At 47.1% G+C, this 22,681-nt stretch overlaps 1 protein-coding gene across 9 annotated transcripts in view; it reads right to left on the bottom strand.

Annotated features, from left to right (window-relative positions):
- Positions 1-22,681, bottom strand: part of LOC135906186 (protein PRRC2A-like) — a 181,214-nt gene that overhangs the window by 129,935 nt on the left and 28,598 nt on the right. For all 9 annotated transcript variants that reach the window (XM_065437452.2, XM_065437455.2, XM_065437469.2 and 6 more), the window contains exons 5-9: positions 20,316-20,679; positions 19,953-20,230; positions 18,123-18,214; positions 17,907-18,053; positions 12,615-13,194 (exon numbers count right to left, since the gene is read on the bottom strand). In XM_065437452.2, coding sequence (XP_065293524.1) covers positions 12,615-13,194; positions 17,907-18,053; positions 18,123-18,214; positions 19,953-20,230; positions 20,316-20,679 — 1,461 coding nt within the window. The remainder of the gene's footprint in view (positions 1-12,614; positions 13,195-17,906; positions 18,054-18,122; positions 18,215-19,952; positions 20,231-20,315; positions 20,680-22,681) is intronic.

Below are 22,681 nucleotides of genomic sequence, written 5' to 3'. Positions count from 1 at the left end.
GCATCGAGCAGGCTGATCCGCAAATTCTCGTCTCTGCGATCAATCTTTGCCAGGAGACGCCTTACTAAAAGTCCTTTGAAATGATGTTTCACATTCCGAATTATTCCAGCGTCCAATGGCTGCAAATGGCTGGTAGTGTTGGCAGGCAGGAACCTTACGGTGACGTTGTTGAAGGTCGTTTCCTTTGGGTGCGCCGAACACTGATCCAAGAAAAGCAAGATCTTTCGGTTTTTTGCAGCCATTTTTCGATCCAGGATCGTGAGGAACTCGCGGAAAATTTCCGCTGTCATCCATGCTTTCTTGTTACCTTTATAAAAGCAAGGTAAACGTCCTGCCGATCGAAAGCACCTCGGCTGTTTGGACTTGCCTATGACGGTAAGCTGAATTTTCTCTGAGCCGTCGGCATTCACGCAAAAAAGGACGGTGATTCTTTCCTTACTTTTTTGGCCGCCCTGGCAAGCCTGGCCCTTCACACACAAGCTCCTCTCTGGTTGTAAATTGAAAAAGAGGCCCGCCTCGTCAGCATTAAATATGTCGCGCGGTGCATAGTCCGAAATCAGCGCCGGCAGCGTGTTCAGCCAGTCGCTGACAGCTGACTGGTCGACTTTTTTTCCTTCACCGCAAACGACTCTGTAGGCAAGTCCATGCCTCTCTTTAAAACGATGCAGCCATCCCCCGGAAGCTTGGAAATTTTCGATTCCCAGGGAAAGCGCAATGTTGTCCGCCTTCTCGCGTAGCACCTTGCCGTCCACGTTGACGCCGGCCGCTGTCACTTCGCCAAACCATGTCAGCAGGACCTCTTCCAGCTTCACGTGTGTAGCCGTCTTCGCCTCTTTGACGTTCACGCCGAAGTACTGGGCATTCTTCATCACAACATCTCGCTGCCCAACAATGGTGCACAGCGTCGACGGTGCTATGCCTAGCTCCTTCGCCAACTCGACACGTTTCTTCTTCGGGTTGTCGTCGACCTTCTTCAGTATTTCAATTTTCTCCTTAAACGAAAGGGCCTTCCGTTTTCGCGACATGTCGAACGGCAAACGCTTCGGTCTTTCCGCGCGCACTAAACTTCCGCCCGTCAGGTTCAGGTAGTCCACGTTGCAGCGCTGTAATAGTTACCGAAACGCACAGGGCAGCAGCAGCAGCGAACACTGAACAAACGCATGCAGCAGCAGCGCGCAGCTTCCTGTGATGGCGATGGCGATTCGGCTTTTCCTTTCAGATCGGGTCACCCTGCGCGAAAGCGCGGCGTAGCGAAAAAAAAAAAAAAAAAGCTAGCGTACGCCGATGGCTGCCAGGAAATGGGCGACGCAGAGTTGTCAGGCACGTGACTCGCCCTGGCTAGGCAGGTTTCGTGCCGAGCCATGTGCCGAGCGCACTTTACGCTACGGCGGCGGCATGGGTGGCGGCGGCGACGTGGAGGTGAAGGGAGGCGTGTGGAGAGGAGGGCCTGTGGCCGCTGCCGCTCGGCCGACAGAGGGTGAAGGGAAGCGGGCTTGAAAAGACGTGGAGGTGAAGGGAGACCAGTGTGGAGAGGAGGGTCAGTGGCCGCTCAGCCAGCAGAGATTGGAGGTCAAGGGAAGCGGGCGTGGAAAGGGCCAGCTACCGCGCATTAGCCGTGGTGGCTACTCTCCCCCTCCGAGACCAGCAGTGTCGCCCCGCTCGCGTGCGCCGGTCATTGGCGCGTTCGTATCATCCGCGAAGGCTTGAGAAACTGTTCGTATGATCCCAAATCATAGCGTATTCTATATAACGTAGACCATCCAAAACACTTTTGAAATTCGTATCATCGCGAAATTCGGATCACCCGTAGTCGTATCATCGAGATTCTACTGTACAGGTTACCAGTTAAGGGGGGAAGAGGGAATCAGAATTAACTTTTTTGTTTCTTGACAGAAAGGGCTGAAATTTGGCACACACACTGCACATTGCAATAAAAAGACAAATCTAAAATTTCATTAGGATATCTTAATTAGTTTTTGTTTTGTAAGAATTTAGAAGTTCCTTGCTTGTGGAAAGCCTGGCAAGGTAACGAAACATGATAGGGAGCTGGGAATACATTGCATGTTTGCACAAATGTCTAATCTACATCAAGACAGTGTTCGATTTTTTTTTTTAAAGCGCTAATAATTTTTTGCTCGACATAACATGCACATGATTGTGCTTCACTGCATGGAGCCATGTAGTAATTGTGAAATAATTAAATAATGGAAAGATAAAGAAACATTTCAAGACTGTCTTTAAGTACAGCACAGCTTGTGGATCACAGCAAAACAAACTGGGCCAAAATCGGTCCAGCCATTGTTGTGCTACGCTATCCACGAGCGAGGTGATTGACAAAAAAAATGCAATTGAGAAAACTGGCTGCAAAGTTTTAAGAGCACTGCAAATTTATTCGAAAGCGCCAGGGCTGTAATATTTTGAATCATTGCTGTCAGGCATCTTCTTACACCTTTGCCTCATTGTTTGGTGGGCTTTGGATGCCTTCTTCAGGCGTTTATCCTTTTCTTGTGCCGTCTGTAGTAGTGCATGACCACCCTTTTCACTGCCAGACCGAGCCTGGTATCACAGTGTACACCCACAGAACGCTGTTGGCATCTTGGGCACAAAGTTTTAGCGATCAAAGAGTTCATCGCAGAAACAGGCATAATAATGAACTCAGTCACAAGGGGCCGAAATTTGTTCTTGGCATTGCTGCTTCCGCTCAGTTGCGGACACTGCGCGAAGGGAGTCGCGAACGCTGCATGCCTGCGCTTCTGCAGTCACCGCTGACAAAACGCGGCTCGAGGCGAGTCTGAATCGTGCGACGATTCGTCTGGTGAGCCTTGAGTCACCATACAGCATGTAGCTCGTCGACGGTTGGGGCTCGCTCGCAGGCTGCGTGTCCCTGTCGCACGATGCATCGGAAACGCACACCGTCTCTGCCTGCGATGGAGACCTTCAACCCGCGTCGCCTTCAACAATGCGATCTCGGTTGCTGACTCGCGCGGCCGTACGCACAGGTGCGAGAGCCTCCGTTGGCACGTCTTCCGGTGGCTTGGTTATCAGTGTCGATGTCACAGGGCGATTGTCGGCTTAGCTGCTGGAATCGCACGGTGCAAGATAACGCGGCACGTTATCCGCGTGTTCAGTCGGGTTCTCCGCTTCTCCCACTGGCCGCCGTCTTTTTCTCGCCGTAGGAGGCTTGCGCTTCCATTTTCCGAAGGCATGCTTCATTTAAAAGTTCTTTTCGAACGAGTGACGATTCATCACTGACCTGGGAGCTTTCATAAATCCGAATTCTGCGGGTGTCAAATGAAGAAACACGCCGGCGTGGTTTTCAAAGCAGACAACTGCGGTCCGCTGTGGTTGCCAGCTTGCCCGCTGCTGCAGCAGCAACCAATGGCGAGACGCCTTTCAGTACGGCAACCAATCGGAGGCCCGCTTTCATCGCAGGGCCCGTGTGACCGCCTCTAGCAGACCAGCGCTTCTTTTGTGTTTGTGTGTTTGTTACAAGATGGCGACGACCGAAGAATTCGGAAAGGGAATGGCGAAACCGAGCTTTCGAACGATACCAAGATGGCGGCGTTCAGTGGCGGGAAAGACGAGTTAGGGCTCCGCAAACTGCGGTGATTTTACGCGAATTAAAGCTGTTTTCTCGCCCTACGCACTCATAAATAATTTTTTTCAGGCACTTTTAGTGCGTTTTCTGTCAAACCATTTTGATACAATGTAGATTAGGCATTGCAGATACCGAAACGCGTCGTTGCCAAAAATCTATCTTTTTTTGCGATTTTCGCGATCTGATCCCCGCGTCCCCCCTTAACAGGCTAGTATGACCCTAGCACATGCCCCAGCATTTGTGCCCTAGTGTGAAACGTTTGTTATTGAAAAAAAATGTCATTTGCCGATTACCAGCACTCCGCATTTCGCGCGCAGTGAGATTGTTCATGAGGAATGGGTTGCATGTTTGGTCGATGCAGCAACGCCGCAGATTGCGCACGAGATGAATATGTTTAATTAGCAAAAGAAGCATTCATTTATTGCCATTTGCCAATCAACGGTGCTCCACATTTCGTGCACAGCGAGAGACTTCATGAGGAATGGGGTGCACGTTTGGCCGCAGCGAACTCCGCGCCGACGCAGCATCGCCACAGATTGCACACAAGATGACCATCTCAATGAGGAAACCGCAGTCACTTTCACTTTTGCCCGCTGCTGCACAGTAACCTGCGTTTTACACAAGATGGCAGCTCAATTATAGGATTATAGCTTGCAATAACAATTCACGTCTACCACGCATCCATGGCAGCCGCGGCCGCATCAGCATGAGCGAGAAAATCCGATTTTCGCTTGGTAGCCGGCGTTGAAGCAAAGTCTTGCAGTTTTTCTTGTGCGTTCTTCATTTTCTCCAAATCATCGGGTTGCATTAGTGCTGCTGGATTGCCGCATGAACACCGACCACTGCCAAATTTGCAAGCAGAATAGGCTTGCAAATTTTCATTTGCAAGCCTATTCCGCAGTCACGGGGGGCAGAGACTCCGACAAGGCTCGGCACGGGTAGCAACTATTGCCAACATCTTCCAAAGCTACCACGCACTTTTGAAGGTTTAAAACTCTTCTTCTGTTCGTCGAATTTATGGTTTGTAGTAAACTGAATTAGACCGTTTCGTGGCAACTTTCGCACGCCCGAGCAGACGACGGCAAAAATCTGCCAATAGCATGGCGTTATTACGGTTATGTGCCTCAGTCGGCGAATGGAATTGCTCATGGGGACTACTTTTTTGCTGGCTTTTTCTTCATAGCCATTCAGGGCACAGAGTAGCGGTGGCGCGAACACTAAACGAGAAGAGTTGCCCTTTCAAACAAGACCAAGATGGCTGCAATCGGAAACTTGGAATGGCAACATCGCGTCACGGAAAAACGCCTTTTCTTGCGCGTTCGACAGTGAAAAATCAGCTTGCCGACGCGATATAAAATGCCATTAACACCAAAATATTGGCCCCAGATCCGTGAAAATTTGAGATAATGCACCCGATACTGTAGAATCAAAGAATAATTTTTGCAAATAAGTGATTTTTCCGCTATTTTTTCGGCCTCTAAGACCCGTACGGCTCTTTCCAGGCTACCCTGGAGACCAAAATTTTTTATTTTTTTAAGATATCTGGATAAAATCCGGATATCCGGGGTACGTTTGCACCACAAAACTATGAGGAACTGCAGATTTTCGTGAAGATTTGTTCATTACTTCCAAAGTTATTGTGGTCTAACTAGGTGGTTCATGTATATGCCTGAGGAAGAGCCTGGAGAAATCCCAGGACATCGTAGAAAGCTGAAATTCACTGTGATGACTCCAGACAGATATCCCAGGGGGCTACAAAACCGTTTTCTTTAATTTCCCCTCCAAAAAATTTTAACGGAACTTTGAATGTAATGTAGCCATAATGAACACATTCATCAAAAATTATTTGCTTACAATAAATTAACTGCACCAACTTTCAAAAAAAAAAAGAAAAAGGAAGAAGCTTGTTACACCCTGGCAAAGTCATTCAGGAACAGAAAAAAAAATGGCACAAAAATCTAACGAGCGGTTCTTGAGATATTGCCTTCCCCAGCACCTTTATTAGCGAAGAAATCCATTATGAGAAAGCAGGCCACATGTTGCACACATGCTTTTATTAGAAAGCTCCTGCGGAACTTCTCATTAGCTTTTGCGGCTCCAGGCACACTCAATGTGTCGTACTCTCGACTGGCGACAGCCGACAGCACGGTTCCGCCGCTGCAACCGTCTACGCAATCAGCACTCGCTGCAGAAGATCGGAAGCTCAATGCTCGTACAAATCACATATTGCGCCTCCGCGAACCCACCGTCTTGGGCTTCGTTGACGGCATCGCATGCAACGAAGAACTAGCAACAAAAAAAAAAAGAGCCCAGAAAATAATCCAAAAGATAGCGCAAGGCAATGAGCAGCTCGCAAGCAGACGTCTGTTGAGGCGGACCAAGCAAGGGGACAACAATGATGCGAGCGCAGCGGGTGCAGCTTCGAAGGGAGCAGCCACCGTCGCTGGCCGTGCAGCAGCCAATGGCAGGCGTGCTTTAGCCCGCGGGACTTGGAACATGTTGCTCCGGCCAATCAGTGTTCCGCATCACATCGTGGGAAAACACTTATATTGCCTCAGCCGCGCCGACGATGCCATTTTGCAAGGTGGCAAAACAGAGAAAGAATTCACGGTCAGAACGACACCAAGATGGCGCAGGCAAGGCACATGGGCCAAGAATGGCGCACGCGCGAACTGACTTCATCTTGGCATTTGCGTGTGTTTTGTGGCCTCAGAAGTGTTATTTTTTACTTTGTGGTTGAATTAGATGCTGATAATTACAGAACAGGTAGTTTATGAGACATACAACCCAAAAATATTGTCTTTCAAAAATTCACTTCGTCGCGATTTTTCGGTTTTCGAGGGCCACGTTTCCCCCTTAAGGGGGGAGGCGGGGATCAGAATTAACTTTTTTGTTTCTTGACAGAAAGGGCTGAAATTTGGCACACACACTGCACATTGCAATAAAGAGACAAATCAAAAATTTCATTAGGATATCTTAATTAGTTTTTGTTTTATAAGAATTTATAAGTTCCTTGCTTGTGGAAAGCCTGGCACAGTAACGAAACATGATAGGGAGCTGGGAATACTTTGCATGTTTGCCCAGATGTCTAATCTACATCAAGACAGTGTTCGATTTTTTTTTTAGTGCGTTAATAATTTTTTGCTCAACATAACATGCACATGACTGTGCTTCACTGCATGGAGCCATGTAGTAATTGAAATAATTAAATAATGGAAAGATAAAGAAACATTTCAAGACTGTCTTTAAGTAAAGCACAGCTTGTGGATCACAGCAAAACAAACTGGGCCAAAATCGGTCCAGCCATTGTTGTGCTACGCTTTCCACGAGCGAGGTGATTGACAAAAAAAATGCAATTGAGAAAACTGGCTGCAAAGTTTTAAAAGCACTGCAAATTTATTAAGAAGCACAAGGGCTGTAATATTTTGAATCATTGCTGTCAGGCATCTTCTTACACCTTTGCCTCATTCTTTGGTGGGCTTTGGATGCCTTCTTCAGGCGTTATTTATCCTTTTCTTGCGCCGTCTGGAGTAGTGCATGACCACCATTTTCATTGCCAGACCGAGCCTGGTATCGCAGTGTACACCCACAGAACGCTGTTGGCATCTTGGGCACAGAGTTCAGAGCGATCAAAGAGTTCATCGCGGAAACAGGCATAATAATGAACTCACAGTCACAAGGGGCCGAAATCTGTTCTTGGCATTGCTGCTTCCGCTCAGTCGCGGACACTGCGCGAAGGGAGTCGCGAACGCTGCATGCCTGCGCTTGTGCAGTCACCGCTGACACAAAACGCGGCTCGAGGCGCGTCTGAATAGTGCGACGATTCGTCTGGTGAGCCTCGAGTCACCATACAGTATGTAGCTCGTCGACGGTTGGGGCTCACTCGCAGGCTGCGTGTCCCTGTCGCACGACGCATCGGAAACGCACACCGTCTCTGCCGGCGATGGAGACCTTCGACCCGCGTCGCCTCCAACAACGCGGGCTCGCTTGCCGACTCGCGCGGCCGTACGCACAGGTGCGAGAGCCTCCGTTAGCACGTCTTCCGGTGGCTTGGTTATCAATGTCGATCTCACAGTGCGATTGTCGGCTTCGCTGCTGGAATCGCACGGTGCAAGATAACGCGGCACGTTATCTGCGTGTTCAGTCGGGTTCTCTGCTTCTCCCGCTGGCCGCCGTCTTTCTCTCGCCGTAGGAGGCCTGCGCTTCCGCTTTGCGAAGGCATGCTTCATTTAAAAGTTCTTTTCGAACGAGCGACGATCCATCGCTGACCTGGGAGCTTTCATAAATCCGAATTTTGCGAGTGTCAAACGAAGAAAGACGCCGGCGTGGTTTTCAAAGCAGACAACTGCGGTCTGCCATGGTTGCCAGCTTCCCCGCTGCTGCAGCAGCAACCAATGGCGAGACGCCTTTCAGTACGGCAACCAATCGGAGGCCCGCTTTCATCGCAGGGCCCGTGTGACCGCCTCTAGCAGACCCGCGCTTCTTTTGTGCTTGTGTGTTTGTTACAAGATGGCGACGACCGAAGAATTCAGAAACGGAATGGCGAAACTTCGAGCTTTCGAACGATACCAAGATGGCGGCGTTCGGTGGCGGGAAAGACGAGTTAGGGCTCCGCGAACTGCGATGATTTTACGCGATTTTAAGGGGGGACGCGGGTCTTGAAATCGCGAAAAATGGTCAAAAATGGCAATTTTCAAAAATTGCGTTTTTGAAGTCTTTAATGTCCCAACTATGCCTCTACAAGATATTATGGCTCAATTCCTACTCGAAGTATAAAAAAAAGGCAATTTAGAAACATCGGTGAGCCGAAATTGAACGCCAAGCGCGAAGCTGCCGTAGCTCCGCGCGACGCGAACCGATCGGCGCCATCTTGGTCTCGTTTGAAAGCTGGTTTCCCGCTCTCCATTCTGGCGCCCCTCGGCACGCTGTAGACCCTCGTGCAGAGGAGCGATCGGCACCCCAAGCACCCGTTCTCAAGAGCAAAATCGTCGCGAGACAGCCGCTGATTGGGTGAAGCGGGCGCCTCCCCGAAGCGCAGGCCTCCGATTGGCCGTGACGCATGCTTCGCCTGCCGCGGCCCCGCGGCCGCGTTGTTCGACTCCTTCGCGTCGTCTGCATTCGCCGGCGCGCACGTCATTTTTCGCATTCCTCTTGTATTTTACGTTCTGCCTTTTTCTTTATCGTTCTTGTAGATATTTTGGCTATTGAGTCGCCTCTTTTAACCACGAATTTCTTGCTTTTGCGTGCCTGGTGTCTTTGTTCCGCGTGTCACGATGGCACGAGACGCGCGCTTGAAAGCAAGCACGCGAAAAGCAGTCAGCAAAAAGAGGCGCGCATGGAATAAGAGCGCTACATCGTCGAGAACTACAGCTTCGGTGATGCCGCAAGCTGCTGTGGCATAGAGATATGGCTGTGGCCTTGGTGGATGCGGCTGGAGTGAGCTCGCCAACAACAGCTTCGCCGGTGGACGCGGCCGGACAGTCCCGATCGGTGTCAACTTCGGTGTTACCGTAAGTCTCTGCAGTGCCGGTGGATGCGCCTGGACTAAGCCCGTCGAAAATGCTAACTTTTGAAACGCTGCAAGTCGCTTCGGATTCCGTGTTGTCGGAAGCGGCCGAGCCGGCTGACCTAAGCCTAACGTCGACTTCAGCTTTTCCGAACGCCGCTTCGGTGCCGACGGACGCGGTTGAACCGAGCTCGCGTGCTCAACGCTTCGACGCGGTGTTTTGCGCGGAGTGCGCGGGGCGTGAAAAGTACGCAGACATTAAAACTTCATTGGCGAAGAAGTCCGCGACTTCCCGCAAGTTCGAGCTAATGAACGTCGGCGCAGCAAGTAAAGACGACTTTCTGAGCTTTTTTTTTTTTGCCAAGTACCAATGCAATACAGAGGTTTTCACAATCTTTACATGAACAGATTTCTTTGAGTTTGGTGTTATTGTGTTCAGTAATGACTGGGCTGCATGCTAAAGCATTAAATTTTTCCATGTGATAGGTAAACAAAAGTGTCAGAGTAAGCAAAACTTTGAATGCAATTTTCTCAGCTTTGCTTTTTCGATCAAATGCCTTTGCCTTACGGAACTTTTCATAATGTTTGCATCAACTGATTTTATTGAATTAGGTATCATTTTTTTCAGTAAAACCTCAACTACATCCTAAAGCTTTCTATTTTTCATTAAACCCATTAGACTAGCAATTAGGTCAGATGTAAGCTAATTACTCCCGCATTGTTTTTTTCTTCCTACTTTGTTATTCATTCATGACCTATATGATCACTTTTTAAAAATTTCTTTAGCTTTAGGATGTGCAGTGGGCCCTTGGAAATGACAGCCATTCTTTGAAACTAGTTTTTTTAATTAAGAAATTATCATAATGGCCCGTAAGAAAAGACCTATGTGGGATGAATTATTTTGCAATATCTTCATTTATAGATGAGATATATAAAATCTGAATATATATTTGGGATCAGCATTCAAAGATATATCTGCATGCCAATTTTCAGGAAGATATGTTACGAAATAAAAAAAAAGTTTTCAAGACCCTCATCTTAAGGGGGGACACGGCTCTTTGCGGCGAAAAAAATCGCGAAAAAATCGATTTTTTGAAAACGAAATTTGCGATATCTACAGCTAATATTCCTTTAATTCACCAAGTTTCGAATCTCGGGGAAGAGTATTTCGTCCGCAATACCAATTTATAACATCACTGTGAGCTGAATTCCGCGCAAAAACTGCCCTTTTTATCGCGGCGCGTAGCTCTTTTTCTATGCGCGCGATCGCAGCCATCTTGGTCTCGTTGGAAAGAGGAGCCTTCCTTCTTTAATTTCCTGCCAAAAGTGACTCCGTCGGTACGCCAGTGACGTTGAAATCCGGGGAGGAAAAAAAGCCTGAACGCGTGATCCGATTCGTTGGCTAGCGCACGTGACCAAAAACGCGTGCTGTGGTTGGCTGCGCGAGGTTCCCATCGTCTGCTCCACTCCGCAGGCGACGCGACTGCGCGTCTCGTAGGTTTGTGGGCACATGCCCAACGAAGTCCAATCCACCGAGAAAGTTCGTCACGAGGCACAAGTTCGGCAAAAAGAAGAAGCGATCAGCTTATAACTTTCAAAAGCGCTCCATTCCTTCTGAAAGCATCGAGAGTAGCTCGCCGCCAACCGCAAATGATGCCGAAACCCGGTCGATGCCGAAGTAGGCCTAGCCAGCTCACAAATGAGTGAAATCGTTACGGACAGCAGCTGCGTTCGGCGTGACACTGCAATGTTGCAGCGTGCGGATTTGTTGCAGAGGGAGATGAATGCTCAAAAAAACTTTGAGTTCTTGCGTGAACGCCAGCAACAAAGCGGGTGTTGGATTTGCTCACTCGCGCCGACGGCGTTGCAGCCGCGCCAGTCGACGCCGAGGCAGGCTTCGCTTTCCTCAGACTCCGTGAACGGGCTGATGTCGTCAAGTGCAAGGTGTGCGGCGGCAGCGTCGCAGTAGGCGAAAGCGAACGGTAATCTGGCCTCGCCATAAAGATCGTTATCACGTGCGCGTGTTGCGGCGATATCGCGTCGGCATGGAGCTCGACCCGCGTGAACGACAACCTTGCCGCGCGCGCGATGCAAGCCACCGGGAATCGGCGAACGGCGCTAAACGATGTTTTTGCCGCATTTGGGTGGCCGTGGTCAGAGCGACTACATTCCTGGTGGCTTTTAGCCACTTTCACTGCAAAATAATTTCTGTACTTTTGATTAAAAGTGAATGTATTCCTTTTTTCTCGTTTTCTCAAAACACCGACTTTTCACTTGTACACAATGTAGGGTCAGATTATGGAATTTATGCTTTAAAAATTTTCAATTCTGCTTTAGATCAGACAGTAGGGTAGCCACAATTCGAACAGTAAAGATTGAATTGCTATAAAATTACTAATATTTGATATATCGAAATAGTATTCCTACCATTATGTTTCTTATGTTTTCTAGTAACCAGGCATGTGCCAATACGAATTTCTTAGCGCATTTTTTCCGCTATTGTTTCTGCAAATTATGAACAAAGAATTTCATTTATCTTCAGAACTAAATGGCCTATTGGAAAAATATTTACATATTTGAAATCAGCACAAAAGTTTTAACAAGAATGGAAAGTTTCATGAATATTGATGGAAAACATGAACATTAGTTGAATTACAGTGTCCCCCCTTAAAGAAGCGAAAGTTTCATTCTTGCCTGGTTGGACCCCCGTATCATCCTTGATCAATTTAGTATTCAAGCATTTGCCGTAATCACCATGAACATGTCCTGAAACGTTTTTTCTCGTTTTCTCAAAACGACATTTTTGATGGTAGTGTAGTTTTGGAGTGACGATATCTCTGGTTCTATTCATCTTATTGCAATAATTCTTTTTTCGTCAGAAAGGTGGACAAATAGGGAGTGCAGTAGGCCTAAAATATGAACGAATGTCATTACAGAAATTTTTAAAAAGTAATAATTTCTCCAGGGTTTCACTAATGCTTTCTGCATACAAAAGTTTGACATGCTGTAACTTCGGCATAAATCAGTTTAGAACATTCATTCTTGTAGCACTGCAACCTCTGATCATTCAACATCATTTTGATGTGCCAGCCTCCTTCATTAACAGCCAGCATTGTAGAGAGAACTTGCCTCCAAATTAGTCCATACAAAAAAACATGAATTGCTTATATTTTGAAAAGTACTTGTTGCATGGGAAAACCAATTAAATATTTGAAATCAGCATGTCAAAATACACAAGTGATGGAAGTTTTATCAAATTGTGGCCACAAATAAAAAATGAAAATGTAAGTGGGGTGTCCCCCCTTAAGCCGTTTTCTCGCCCTACGCACCGATAAATTAATTTTTTTCGGCCACTTTTAGCGCGTTTTCAGTCAAACCATTTTGATACAATGTAGATTAGGCATTGCAGATACCGAAACGCGTCGTTGCCAAAAATCGATCTTTTTTGGGATTTTCGCGATCTGATCCCCGCGTCCCCCCTTAAGACGCAACAATTTTACTTTAGCTTACCTGGGGGGGCATAGGAGGGCCTACACGTCCTGTGGGGAAGTTAGCAGCCGCCATGGCAGGTGGTGTTGCAGCAGTGGGAGGGGTGCCCCTGGCTAGATAGTCCAAGGTTGGGGTTGCACCAGTTGCAGCACGGGGTGCTGCAGCTGCGGGGGGTGGTGGCCCCGGCGGGGATTGCGGCCACTGGCGCACAGGGGCTGCCTGTGCAGGTGGGGCCTGCTGGGACTGCTGCAACAGCGGTGAAGGCTGAGGCTGCAGCTCGGCACTCCCTGGGGCACCCCACGCCTTCCGCCCACGTTCCTCCCTGTCCATGTAAGCAGAGGCCTGTGTAGGAGGTGGCTCTCGGCCAGCCCGCTGCTGGCCTGGCTGTTGCCCAGACGACGCATCCCAGCCAGGCTCCCGACTGCGGCTTGGGGGAAGCTTCGGTCCAGCTGGTCCCGGAGGCCTACACTCGCCTTTGTCAGAACCCTTCATGGCCACAGGCTTGCCACTTTCAGACACTGGCATAACGTCAGACCCTTTGGAAGCTCCACCCCTACTGCTGCCCCCAGCATCATCTTCATCACTGAACACCAGCTTAGCACTGCAAAAAAGAAAGATACTTTTTAACTCCACAAAAAAAAAAAACTTCAGTGTTGTCTTGCAATTAATGAGCTTTATTGTAATTTGCGATGCACCACCATATGCTTCCTTTGCAGCTCAAAGCATATAAGCCGATTTAACTGTAAACTGTAACTGAAGCAGTGAGAGTCATGAATATACGCACTATAACCAAAGCAACATTTTTTAAAGACTGCACGCACGAAAAACACAGTTGAACATCACAAAAGTGAAATGAGCAAAGAATGGGAAAAAAATTCACTTTTGCGAGAATTTCACTGTTGCAAAATGAGACAGCACAGATAGGTAATGCGTCGCAGAGCGACACTTTATTGTTAAAATTTCATTAGTCTACTTTGGCAAGCTTGGTCGAGGATATAGAACTGCATTGCAGACAGTACAAAGTGTGCTGCATGCGTCTATCAGCTGTGGCAGCACTGCCATAAAGCAGTATTCGGAGATACTATCACTTTTGTGAGATTTCGCACAACTCGACACAGGACACAGAGTAACAACGCTCTATGCATGCAGCAGCATTTCTCCAGCACATGCTGTCGCCGTAGGCGCCGACGCGTCCGGTCCAGAGTGCGAACATCATCGCATTTCATATACCCAAAAGCAATTGATAGAGATTACGGACCCCTTGCGCAAATCTACGACAGGTGGCGAATCCGTACGCGATGTCTGTCAGGTGGCACATAACCAGCATTCTTAAAGCAAGGGATGCATATTCCCGGATGATCACTCAATCACGGCCCAACGTGTGGCATCCATGCTGCGATCGCCATCCCAAGCACCATGAACAATTCCACGTCTCTGGGCCATGGACAGCGCAATGCTGTCCGAAAGGCAAATTCAACAAATGAGCAGGCCATGCACTGTGGTGCCGAAATGGATGGGATGATCGCGACGTTGATACGACCTCACAATTTAAGGGGGGACGCGGGGATCAAATCTTGAAAAACGACCCAAAAATCACTTTTTAGAAAGTTGCAGATATTGAATCTTTGACCCCTTTTCTATAAGTTTTCCAAGTATTTCCGCTGAAAACGACTGCTAAGTACCATAAATAAATATATACATAAGGCAATACAGCGAAAATTTCGTGAAAATCGGTGGAAAAGTCGCTGTTTTCAAGCGTCCCTAGCTCCGGAACGGCAGTGCGCGGCGCGGCCATGCTGGTACCGTTGAAAAGCGCGCCTCTTCGCCTTTTGACGCCTCTCTTTCATTTCCTGATAGAGAGAAGAGCAAGCATAAAAAAACAAAAAGTCTGAAGGTCGCGGAGCTGCTTGTCGCGGCCGCCAATTGGCTTGCTCCGTCACGTGCGTTGTATGAGCCGCCCCATTGGCCGGTTCCGGAGGCGAGCTGCTGCGGCGTCTGCTTCTCCCGTTTCTTCGCGCGCTGGCTGCTGCCCCTTTGTATACGTGTTGGATATTCGAGGTGCGCCGCCGCTTCATCGCTTTATTCGGATTTGAGTTTTCTATTTTCATTTTGTGGTTTCGAGCATCACTGGGCGGACGTGGACGACGAAATACGCGACCAAGCACCGCTTCGGCAGCCGCAAGCGCAAGCCGCCGAACTTCCGAAGGATAAGTAGTCCTAGCAGAGATGCGTCTGCGCGCGAGCTTAGACTATCGACGCATTGCCGGGCAGTTCGCAGACTGTTGCATACTTGAGTTCCAGTGGTGATTATACCGAACTAATAACGGCCTTTTGCGATGCTTCCGGGCCTGCAACGCCCCGCAAATGCTCCGCGACGTACCCCGATTGTGCCACCGCCGTCACCGAGATGAACGACGAAAGTGCGGTCCAAGCGCGTGCGTCTGCCGGCCGTGAAGACGAACCGTGCATCAGCAACGGTCGCACCATACAGTCGCATCTTTAGTCACAAGTAATCTTGTCGGAGGTGTTGAATATGACCGCCGCCACTGTCCGCGCGTCACTTGGTTCTGTGCCGGCAAACGAACGGAAGATGGGGTTGACGGCTGGAGTGGCATGCTCGGTGGCGACGGACTCAAGCGAGTCGAGCGGCTAAGAAAGATGCCTTGTGCAAGAAGAGGGCACAAAAAGCACATGAAAGCAAGCATAAAAGATCCAAGAAGCCAAGAGATCAACCTGACACCTGCACCTACAAGGCCGGTGGTTTCTAGTCGAATAAATATGGCCCAGAACTTCAAACGCCTTTTTCTCAAAACTTTTTTCTGCCACCAAGGTCAACTTGCAAAGCCAATATCTCAGCCACCGTTATGAATATTTTTACACCGTTTGTTTTGTTACACTCATAGTGCACCACTGCACACAGTGACATGTTTTGTTTTCAAAATACTTGCTTCGATAATTTGTTATCTTTTGTTTTCACAGTCGAGATTTTCATGCAACTGAAGTAGATGCCAAAGAATGAAAATATAAAAAAATTCTGTTAGGCTAAAAAAATTACAGGAATGTCACTGTGTGGAGAATACATATAGGAGTGTTATCAATGTTTGCTTGAACTCCTAGCATCAATATACAGGTGTGCAGGCATTTTGCAAAAATGAAAGCAGAAAAATTTTGTAAACACTAAAGTACTTCAGATATTGCAGCCATATTTTCACCATATTTTCACAGTTTTGTTTATGTAGTATTATTAACCCCTGTGCAAAATTTCATCAAGATCGGCTGGTAAATAAAAAAGTTAGTTTTGATCCCCATATCCCCCCTTAAGTGAAGCCTCCAAGATCAGCACTTGCAATTACATCTGACGCACAGTTCTGTGACTAAGGCAAGGCCTCGAGGATTACCATCTGGCACGTAATCTCCGAGGCCGTACTTGATGTCACTCTTCAGCCGTACGGATCACGCGTGGCCTTCCTATGGCAATGGTGACGGGAAACAGAACCAATAATTACCCTTGGTCGCCTTATCAGGTGCGTACTATGACATACATTCAGAGAGCCACAGAAGCGACGGAGTGCAGTTTTTGACATGTGTGGCTTTTAAACTGGGCTCCAATGCACGCGGCGATACGCGTGTTTTTGTTGTTGGCTCTTTCATTCTTACTTTAGAGGGGAGAGTTTTTCCATGTGGATGCCATATAATGCTTGATCCTAGATATAGGCAGTTCACTGCAAGAAGTGCACCCTCGCTGTCGGCAAACCCATGCCCCTTGCTACCGAGAGGCTGGCTTTCCCAAAGTTTAGATATTTAGTGCCTAAGTGTGCTTTACAGGCGAAGTTTTGCAACCAGCAGGATATTATCACAAAATTGAGCATTATATATTAAATATCTTTAGATTAGATAGAAACAAATGCTGAAAACAGTGTTTGCTCCTGCACAGCCAGAATATATTCAATTTGATTAGAACATTTGCATCCAATGGAATCGTCAAATATTTTCGAACATCTCTTTTCGGAAGCAAATTCGAATATTAAAAGTATAGTAGATAACATTCGAACTACTGGACTTTTCGCCTGCCTTTTCTTTCGCAAGCGTGGGTTTCACAGAGCCTATTTGAGAACCACTGCCTTAGCCAATTAAATGGACACCAGATGCAAGATCGTCTGCACGCTCTCAATTGAAGGCAGGGCACATGAAGCAAAGTGTGGCCAAAGTGAAGATATCAACACGGTAAAAAATTATCTTTTATTGCCAACTCAGAAAAAAATGAAATTGCCCAATAATTCAGACATTTTTATGACCCCTTCAGCACACAGAAACATTACAGAAAAAAAAAAGGAACCGATTACAAATCTTTCAAAAATGCGATTAAGGTTACCAATTACTGCAACATGAAAGTAACTGAACAATTACTACAAAGTAATTGATTATGTTACTTTCCTCCCTACTTTTATTACCAGTGCACAAATGCAATATATAATGAGCTGTCCTGGCCCTGTTAATTCATCCTCTGCAGATACAGAGCTGGCCCGACATACAGGTTGTGTTATCTTCACTATGAATTGTTTGTTGAAATTCAGTAATTTTTCCTTGTTTTCTTGTCAGGACATCTGCAGTGACACTGAAAGCACACTCAATGTGGGTGCTGAAGAGAAGGTGTGTGTAGCAACGTAAAAGCACCTTGCACAAGAGGTTGTTGTTACTCAATGCCACATTGCTCGGATCTACGGGTTTATGAAGCAGAGTGCTTTAAAGGGGCCCTGAACCACTTTTTATCTAAGTCGAGAAAGGCATCTGAAGTTACATTATACTATTTCGGAAAAAATTTGCAAAAATACTGTCAGATTCACGCACTACGTAGATGTCAACTAAAGTTGAGTCAAATTTTTTAGTCACTTCGGATCATATTTTTTTTTCTTGCAATTTTTTTTTAAATGTATGAATGAGGTTCTGCATATCCATGGCTATGGATGCTAAATTAATTCACAAAATGAGGACAGCATGCTTTAGGTTTTGCTTTCTTTTACTAGCAAGCCCGCATGTTGGCAACAAGGCTTTCGTTCTTGGGCATCCTTTGGCGCATGCTGGATACAATTTCCCGTTACAATTTTATTTTAGAGCATGGTTGCAGAGGACTGGTCTTTGAGCGCTTAGTACAGCCCTTCCACCAAGCTCCACCAATTTAAACTACTATGCAGAACTACTTGTCCAATGCAAAGAGCAGAATAAAACAATCAGAAAGAAGCATTTTAGAAACTGAGTGAAACAAAAAGAAGAAAAGTAAATTTTTGTATTTGCCCAATTCATAATCAGACTTACTTGTAGTCAATGTCTCCCTTCGCAGCTGCCCAGCCATCTTGGGAGTCATTTTGAAGAATTTCATCGAATCCTTTAAGGTCTTTTTCACTGATGATTGCAGGCCGCTGGTAGCCGTCCTCATCAGGAGCACTTCTCATGCCTCGACCCCTACGTTTCCCACAAAAGTAGGCAAAAGATGAAAATCTTGATGGTTAGCAAGCAAACAGCTGTACGTACCTACTATCTGAGTAAGCATAGGGTGGGCGAGCACCTCCAGGCACACCAGAGTAGCTTGGGGCATAGTTTCCAGGAAATCCACGTCCATAAACCTGTTAGTCAATTAGTAAAAGAACAGTCAAGTTTCACAGAGCAGGAATTTAGGTAGCCTCATAATCATTACAACAAATGATTTGAAATTGGAATATTGTACAATTACAGCAATGTTACTGAACCGAATAGAGTGCCATGGCGAGAAAATTCAGGCTAGTACAGTCGAACCAGACTATATTGAATCCGTTTACAGAGACTTATTCTATATAACGATTTCTAGACAAGGTTTAGTTACAATGAGTATACAGTAAACTCTCAGTTGTGCGAACGTTGGTTGATCGAATATTTCAGACTAACCAACTTTTTAAAAATCCCCGGCAGTTTTCCTATAGATTCTATGCAAAAATGTTTCACTTAAACAAATTTCGGAACAGTCAATATTACAGTTTAACGAACTCACTCAGAGGACCAAGGCTTGCACTGCACTGCAGGCGCAACCGATGCCCGCCCTCATGAAACCGCCGCTCTAGCGGCAATGTAACGTCGCTGGCGCTACAGCGCCCTTGGGGCAAAGCGGCGGCGCGGAAAAAGGGCATGGCCTCAAAGATCGCCCGCACAAAATGAGCAAGCATGTGATCTCGGAGGCAATGAACAAAGTAACATCGTTGGCGCTTACAACGCCGCCAGAGCAAAGCGGTGATCTGTAACACCACAAACCACATGGTGTGCATTTTTTTCCGACCGGCTAGTCGTGGCATGGTCGTCGTCTCTTTCTTTCCAGTCTCGTCAGTTCCGCATGTGCACACAAACGACCCACGTGATATGTTTTTCATTGATATGTACAAATTCCATTTCACACATTTCTAACACTATAGATGCCATATCTTTTGCTCCATGAATTGCACTTCAAACTTTTGACTCTGTATGCCATGTCTTATGTTGCTCTGGTGAATATTCAGTTTAGTGAACTTTCAGTAAAGTGAACTATTTGCTTCGGTTCCTTGAAGTTCACTCAAGTGAGAGTTCACTGTATAAAGCAAAAATTATGCTTATATCGAACGAAAATAGCAGCGACTCCCAATATATCGAATGTCAAGCAGCGGAAAAGTGCCCCCAGAAGTTGGCTTTCCCTTACGGTGACGGGGAAACCCGCCGACGCAGCCCCATCTACCCGCTCTCCCTACCATGACTGCGCTGCATCCGACAAGCCGTCGACACCCCCCCCCCCCCCTTACAAAAAATGATCCTGCCCGGCCGCAGTGCTTGCTCAGACAGCCAATCAGAGGCTCAACTGCCCTCGTCGTGTAAGATGGCTAAGGTGCGAGTTGTTTTGCTTCATTGCTGGTTCACTGCGTATGTGCCTTGTGGGCCTTCTCCCGCAGTGTTGCCGTGATGAAGCGGCAGAATTCGCCTTTCGTCGTGAAGCTCTGAGGCTTGTTGTTCTGCCAAGCGACCCGATGGAGATGATGCACCGCAATGTTTGCGCGACGAAGAGTGGTAACACTACGTGTTAACCGATACGTATGCAGTAAGCTGGTACGGTTTATGCGGGTACAAAACACATTATGTTCAATGGCCACCGAGTCCGAGATTTGACTTTACTACTTTTAAAACGAAACTACTGTTTAAGCAGGTACGGTTAAACGAAGTTTTACTGTATGTGCACCCTACGAAATAACACCTGTCACAAAACACAGTTTATGCAATGAATGGCCCAATGCCCCCCGAAATACATTAGTGTTACTAGCTGCGCTGTAGGAGCTTGCCGGGTGGAGAAATTGAAACAAGCCAACCCACCTGTACAAAAGGTGGCACCGCCTGCTGCCTATAGGAGGGCTGTGCTGGTGAAGGAGGTCCACCACCGGGCGGCACACCTGAGGGGAGGGCTCCCCTTGGCGGAGGTGCAAACGATGCTTGTCCGTTCACGCCACTGCCACTGCTCGGAGGCAGGCCGCCGGGTGGGCCAGAGCCCTGCCCGCCACCACCCCCTCCACTGCCGCCCCCCGGAGCCTGCTGCTGCGGCTGCTGCGGCGGCTGCTGCTGCTGCAGTGTGCCCCGGCTCCAGGTCCCTTCCACTGCAACACACACTTTGTTCTCCACCCAAACTAGCTGGCAACAATGCAACTCCACATGCACCAACTTGGAAAAGGTTGCACTTACTCTGCGGTCTCAGGCTGGGGCCAGGCCCATACTGAGAGTCTGTCGCCGACCTCTGGGTCCCGTCGATGGGCACATCGCCACCAGCTAGCTTGGGGAATTCCTGAGGAAAAAATGGCGACTGATGGCCCAAGAAGTTGCGTTCTGGACCACCACCCTCTTGGCTGGATGTCACGCTGCTCCAGGTCTTGACGCCAGCGCTGCTGCCAACGCCTACCCCAACAGTTGCCCCGCTTCCCAGACCCCCCGTAGCACAGGTGCTTGTGGCCACTGGTGCCTGTTGCTGCTGCGGTGGCGGCGGCGGCTGCTGCTGCTGCTGCTGTTGCGGCGGCTGCAGCTGCAGCTGCGGCTGCGGCTGCTGTGGTTGCTGCAACGAATATCCCACACTCAGTCACACAGTTCAAACATTAATTAGAAACACACATATAGGAATCTTAAAATCACCACACTGTAAACCATCCATGGGCTTCTGAACTGCTCTAAATGAGAATTTAGCTGCATACTAGCAACTAGCTTTGCAGACATAAAAAAAATGCCTTCTAGCAAATATAGAATGTAATTCACCAAATTCTGCACTAATATACAAGAAAGATCCAAAGCAATTCCACATTAAAAAGGAACAACGTAGCAAATGGAGCTGCACAAATTACGAGCTAGACTACAAGCTGGAGCCAAACTAGTAGGCCATTGCTATCAAGAGGCAGAAATGTAGACTAAGCAAAACTTAGCTCAGAGTTCATAAAGCAATGGCATTCTGATTAGGCCTCATGTAATGAAAAAAACCATGTTTGGCTTTGGTCAGATGCATGTAAAGTGAAACCACAGTTTAGGAAGAGACAGCACATGTTGCTTACACAAGATGCATGGAATCCTAACAAATTAGTAATTTGAAAAATTTAACCCTTTGAAGGTAGATTTTTTTCGCCAAATGCGACCACCCAGGGTCGATTTTTTTTTATTGCAGATTCCAATTCTTAGGGATTTATTTTGAAAAAAAATTACCATAATTTTTTTAGGGTGACCATAAAATGAGAAAAAAATATTTTGCATTGGTATACGTGCACTCTTCATTCATGAACAACAACAATAAAAAAGGAAATAAACATAAAAATGAAAAATTTGATGCACTGTTATACACATAGTTCAAGGCTTTGAAAATGCGCACCCGAGAATATTTCGCAAGACTCTAATGTTCCTGCTCTTAAACTAATATGTACATCCACAGCATAATCGAACTGCGTAGGTGCGCGCACTCAATAAAACTGTGTGGTTGTGTGCCCGTCAAAAAAGTAAAACATGTGACAAACTTCTGCTAATCTTCATCTTATCGCCAACCAGAGGCAATTAGTTTTTGCGAGTGGCCAAAAAAAAAAAAGCAACGGAAATGCATGCATGGCAGCATCCTTTCTATGCGCAGCCTTGTGGACACTAAATAAGCGAGAAACAAGCGGTAGCCCTTTCAGTGATTAGTAACGGGATAGCCATCAGTTTTGCAAGCGAAAGAAGCCGAAACCGCCTGCGAAACAGAAGCCAAACCGCCACCCGCATGCGCCAACGCGCGAGCATTAGTATATAGACGCGCCACAGCAAACTAGCTCAAAAACAAAGAATGCAACGAAAACAGAGAAAGGGAGGCGCGCGAAAAAAATTTGCTGTATTCCGACCTAGTGGCAGCACATGATGGAAAAGAAAGTTAGGAAATTGGTGTGCTTTTCAAACATACATACAGCACCGTAAATATACGGCATCGACCATTTTTGGACTTGTTCACGGGGCCATATATTTACATCATTGACCCTCAAAGGGTTAAGAAGGCTCTATTACAAATCACTGAAAGCAAACAAGCTATCCTCTCAGTTGCATCTTGCATTGTTACCTACCTTAAACATTGCTGCAAGTGGTGTGCGAGCCCCAAGCTTACATCACCGTCTATTCATGTTTCCAGTGCAAACGAGACGAAACACTGAAAGACAAGGCAGCACAAAGGTCTTTCAACGTTTCATGTTGTTTGCACGGAAAACATTAATAGAAAACCAAAATATGTTTATCTTAAAAGGCCAACTGCCAAAAAATTTCAGTTTGGCTAAATGGGTACAAGTAGTATATACTCTGAAGCAACCTTGGCGAAGCCACAACTCTGACAATTCTATAATTTTCTTATTAGAAGCCTCTAAAAAGCACCTAAGGAGAAAATGTATGCAGGTTGTGGATGGCAGGTATGATGCAAGTCGCAGCACATCCGTTCACTTTTCTGCACGCCACGAGAAACCACGGATTTCTGTGTGATGCGTCACTGCTGATGAGCAACATTCTTTTTTTTCCAATTTGAATATCAAAAATGACTACTTTTGCTAGCTTTCTGCAATGCT

This window comes from Dermacentor albipictus, chromosome 1 (assembly GCF_038994185.2).
Source record: "Dermacentor albipictus isolate Rhodes 1998 colony chromosome 1, USDA_Dalb.pri_finalv2, whole genome shotgun sequence".
Taxonomy (NCBI): Eukaryota; Metazoa; Arthropoda; class Arachnida; order Ixodida; family Ixodidae; genus Dermacentor; species Dermacentor albipictus.
This window is presented reverse-complemented; position numbering and strand designations above follow the sequence as displayed.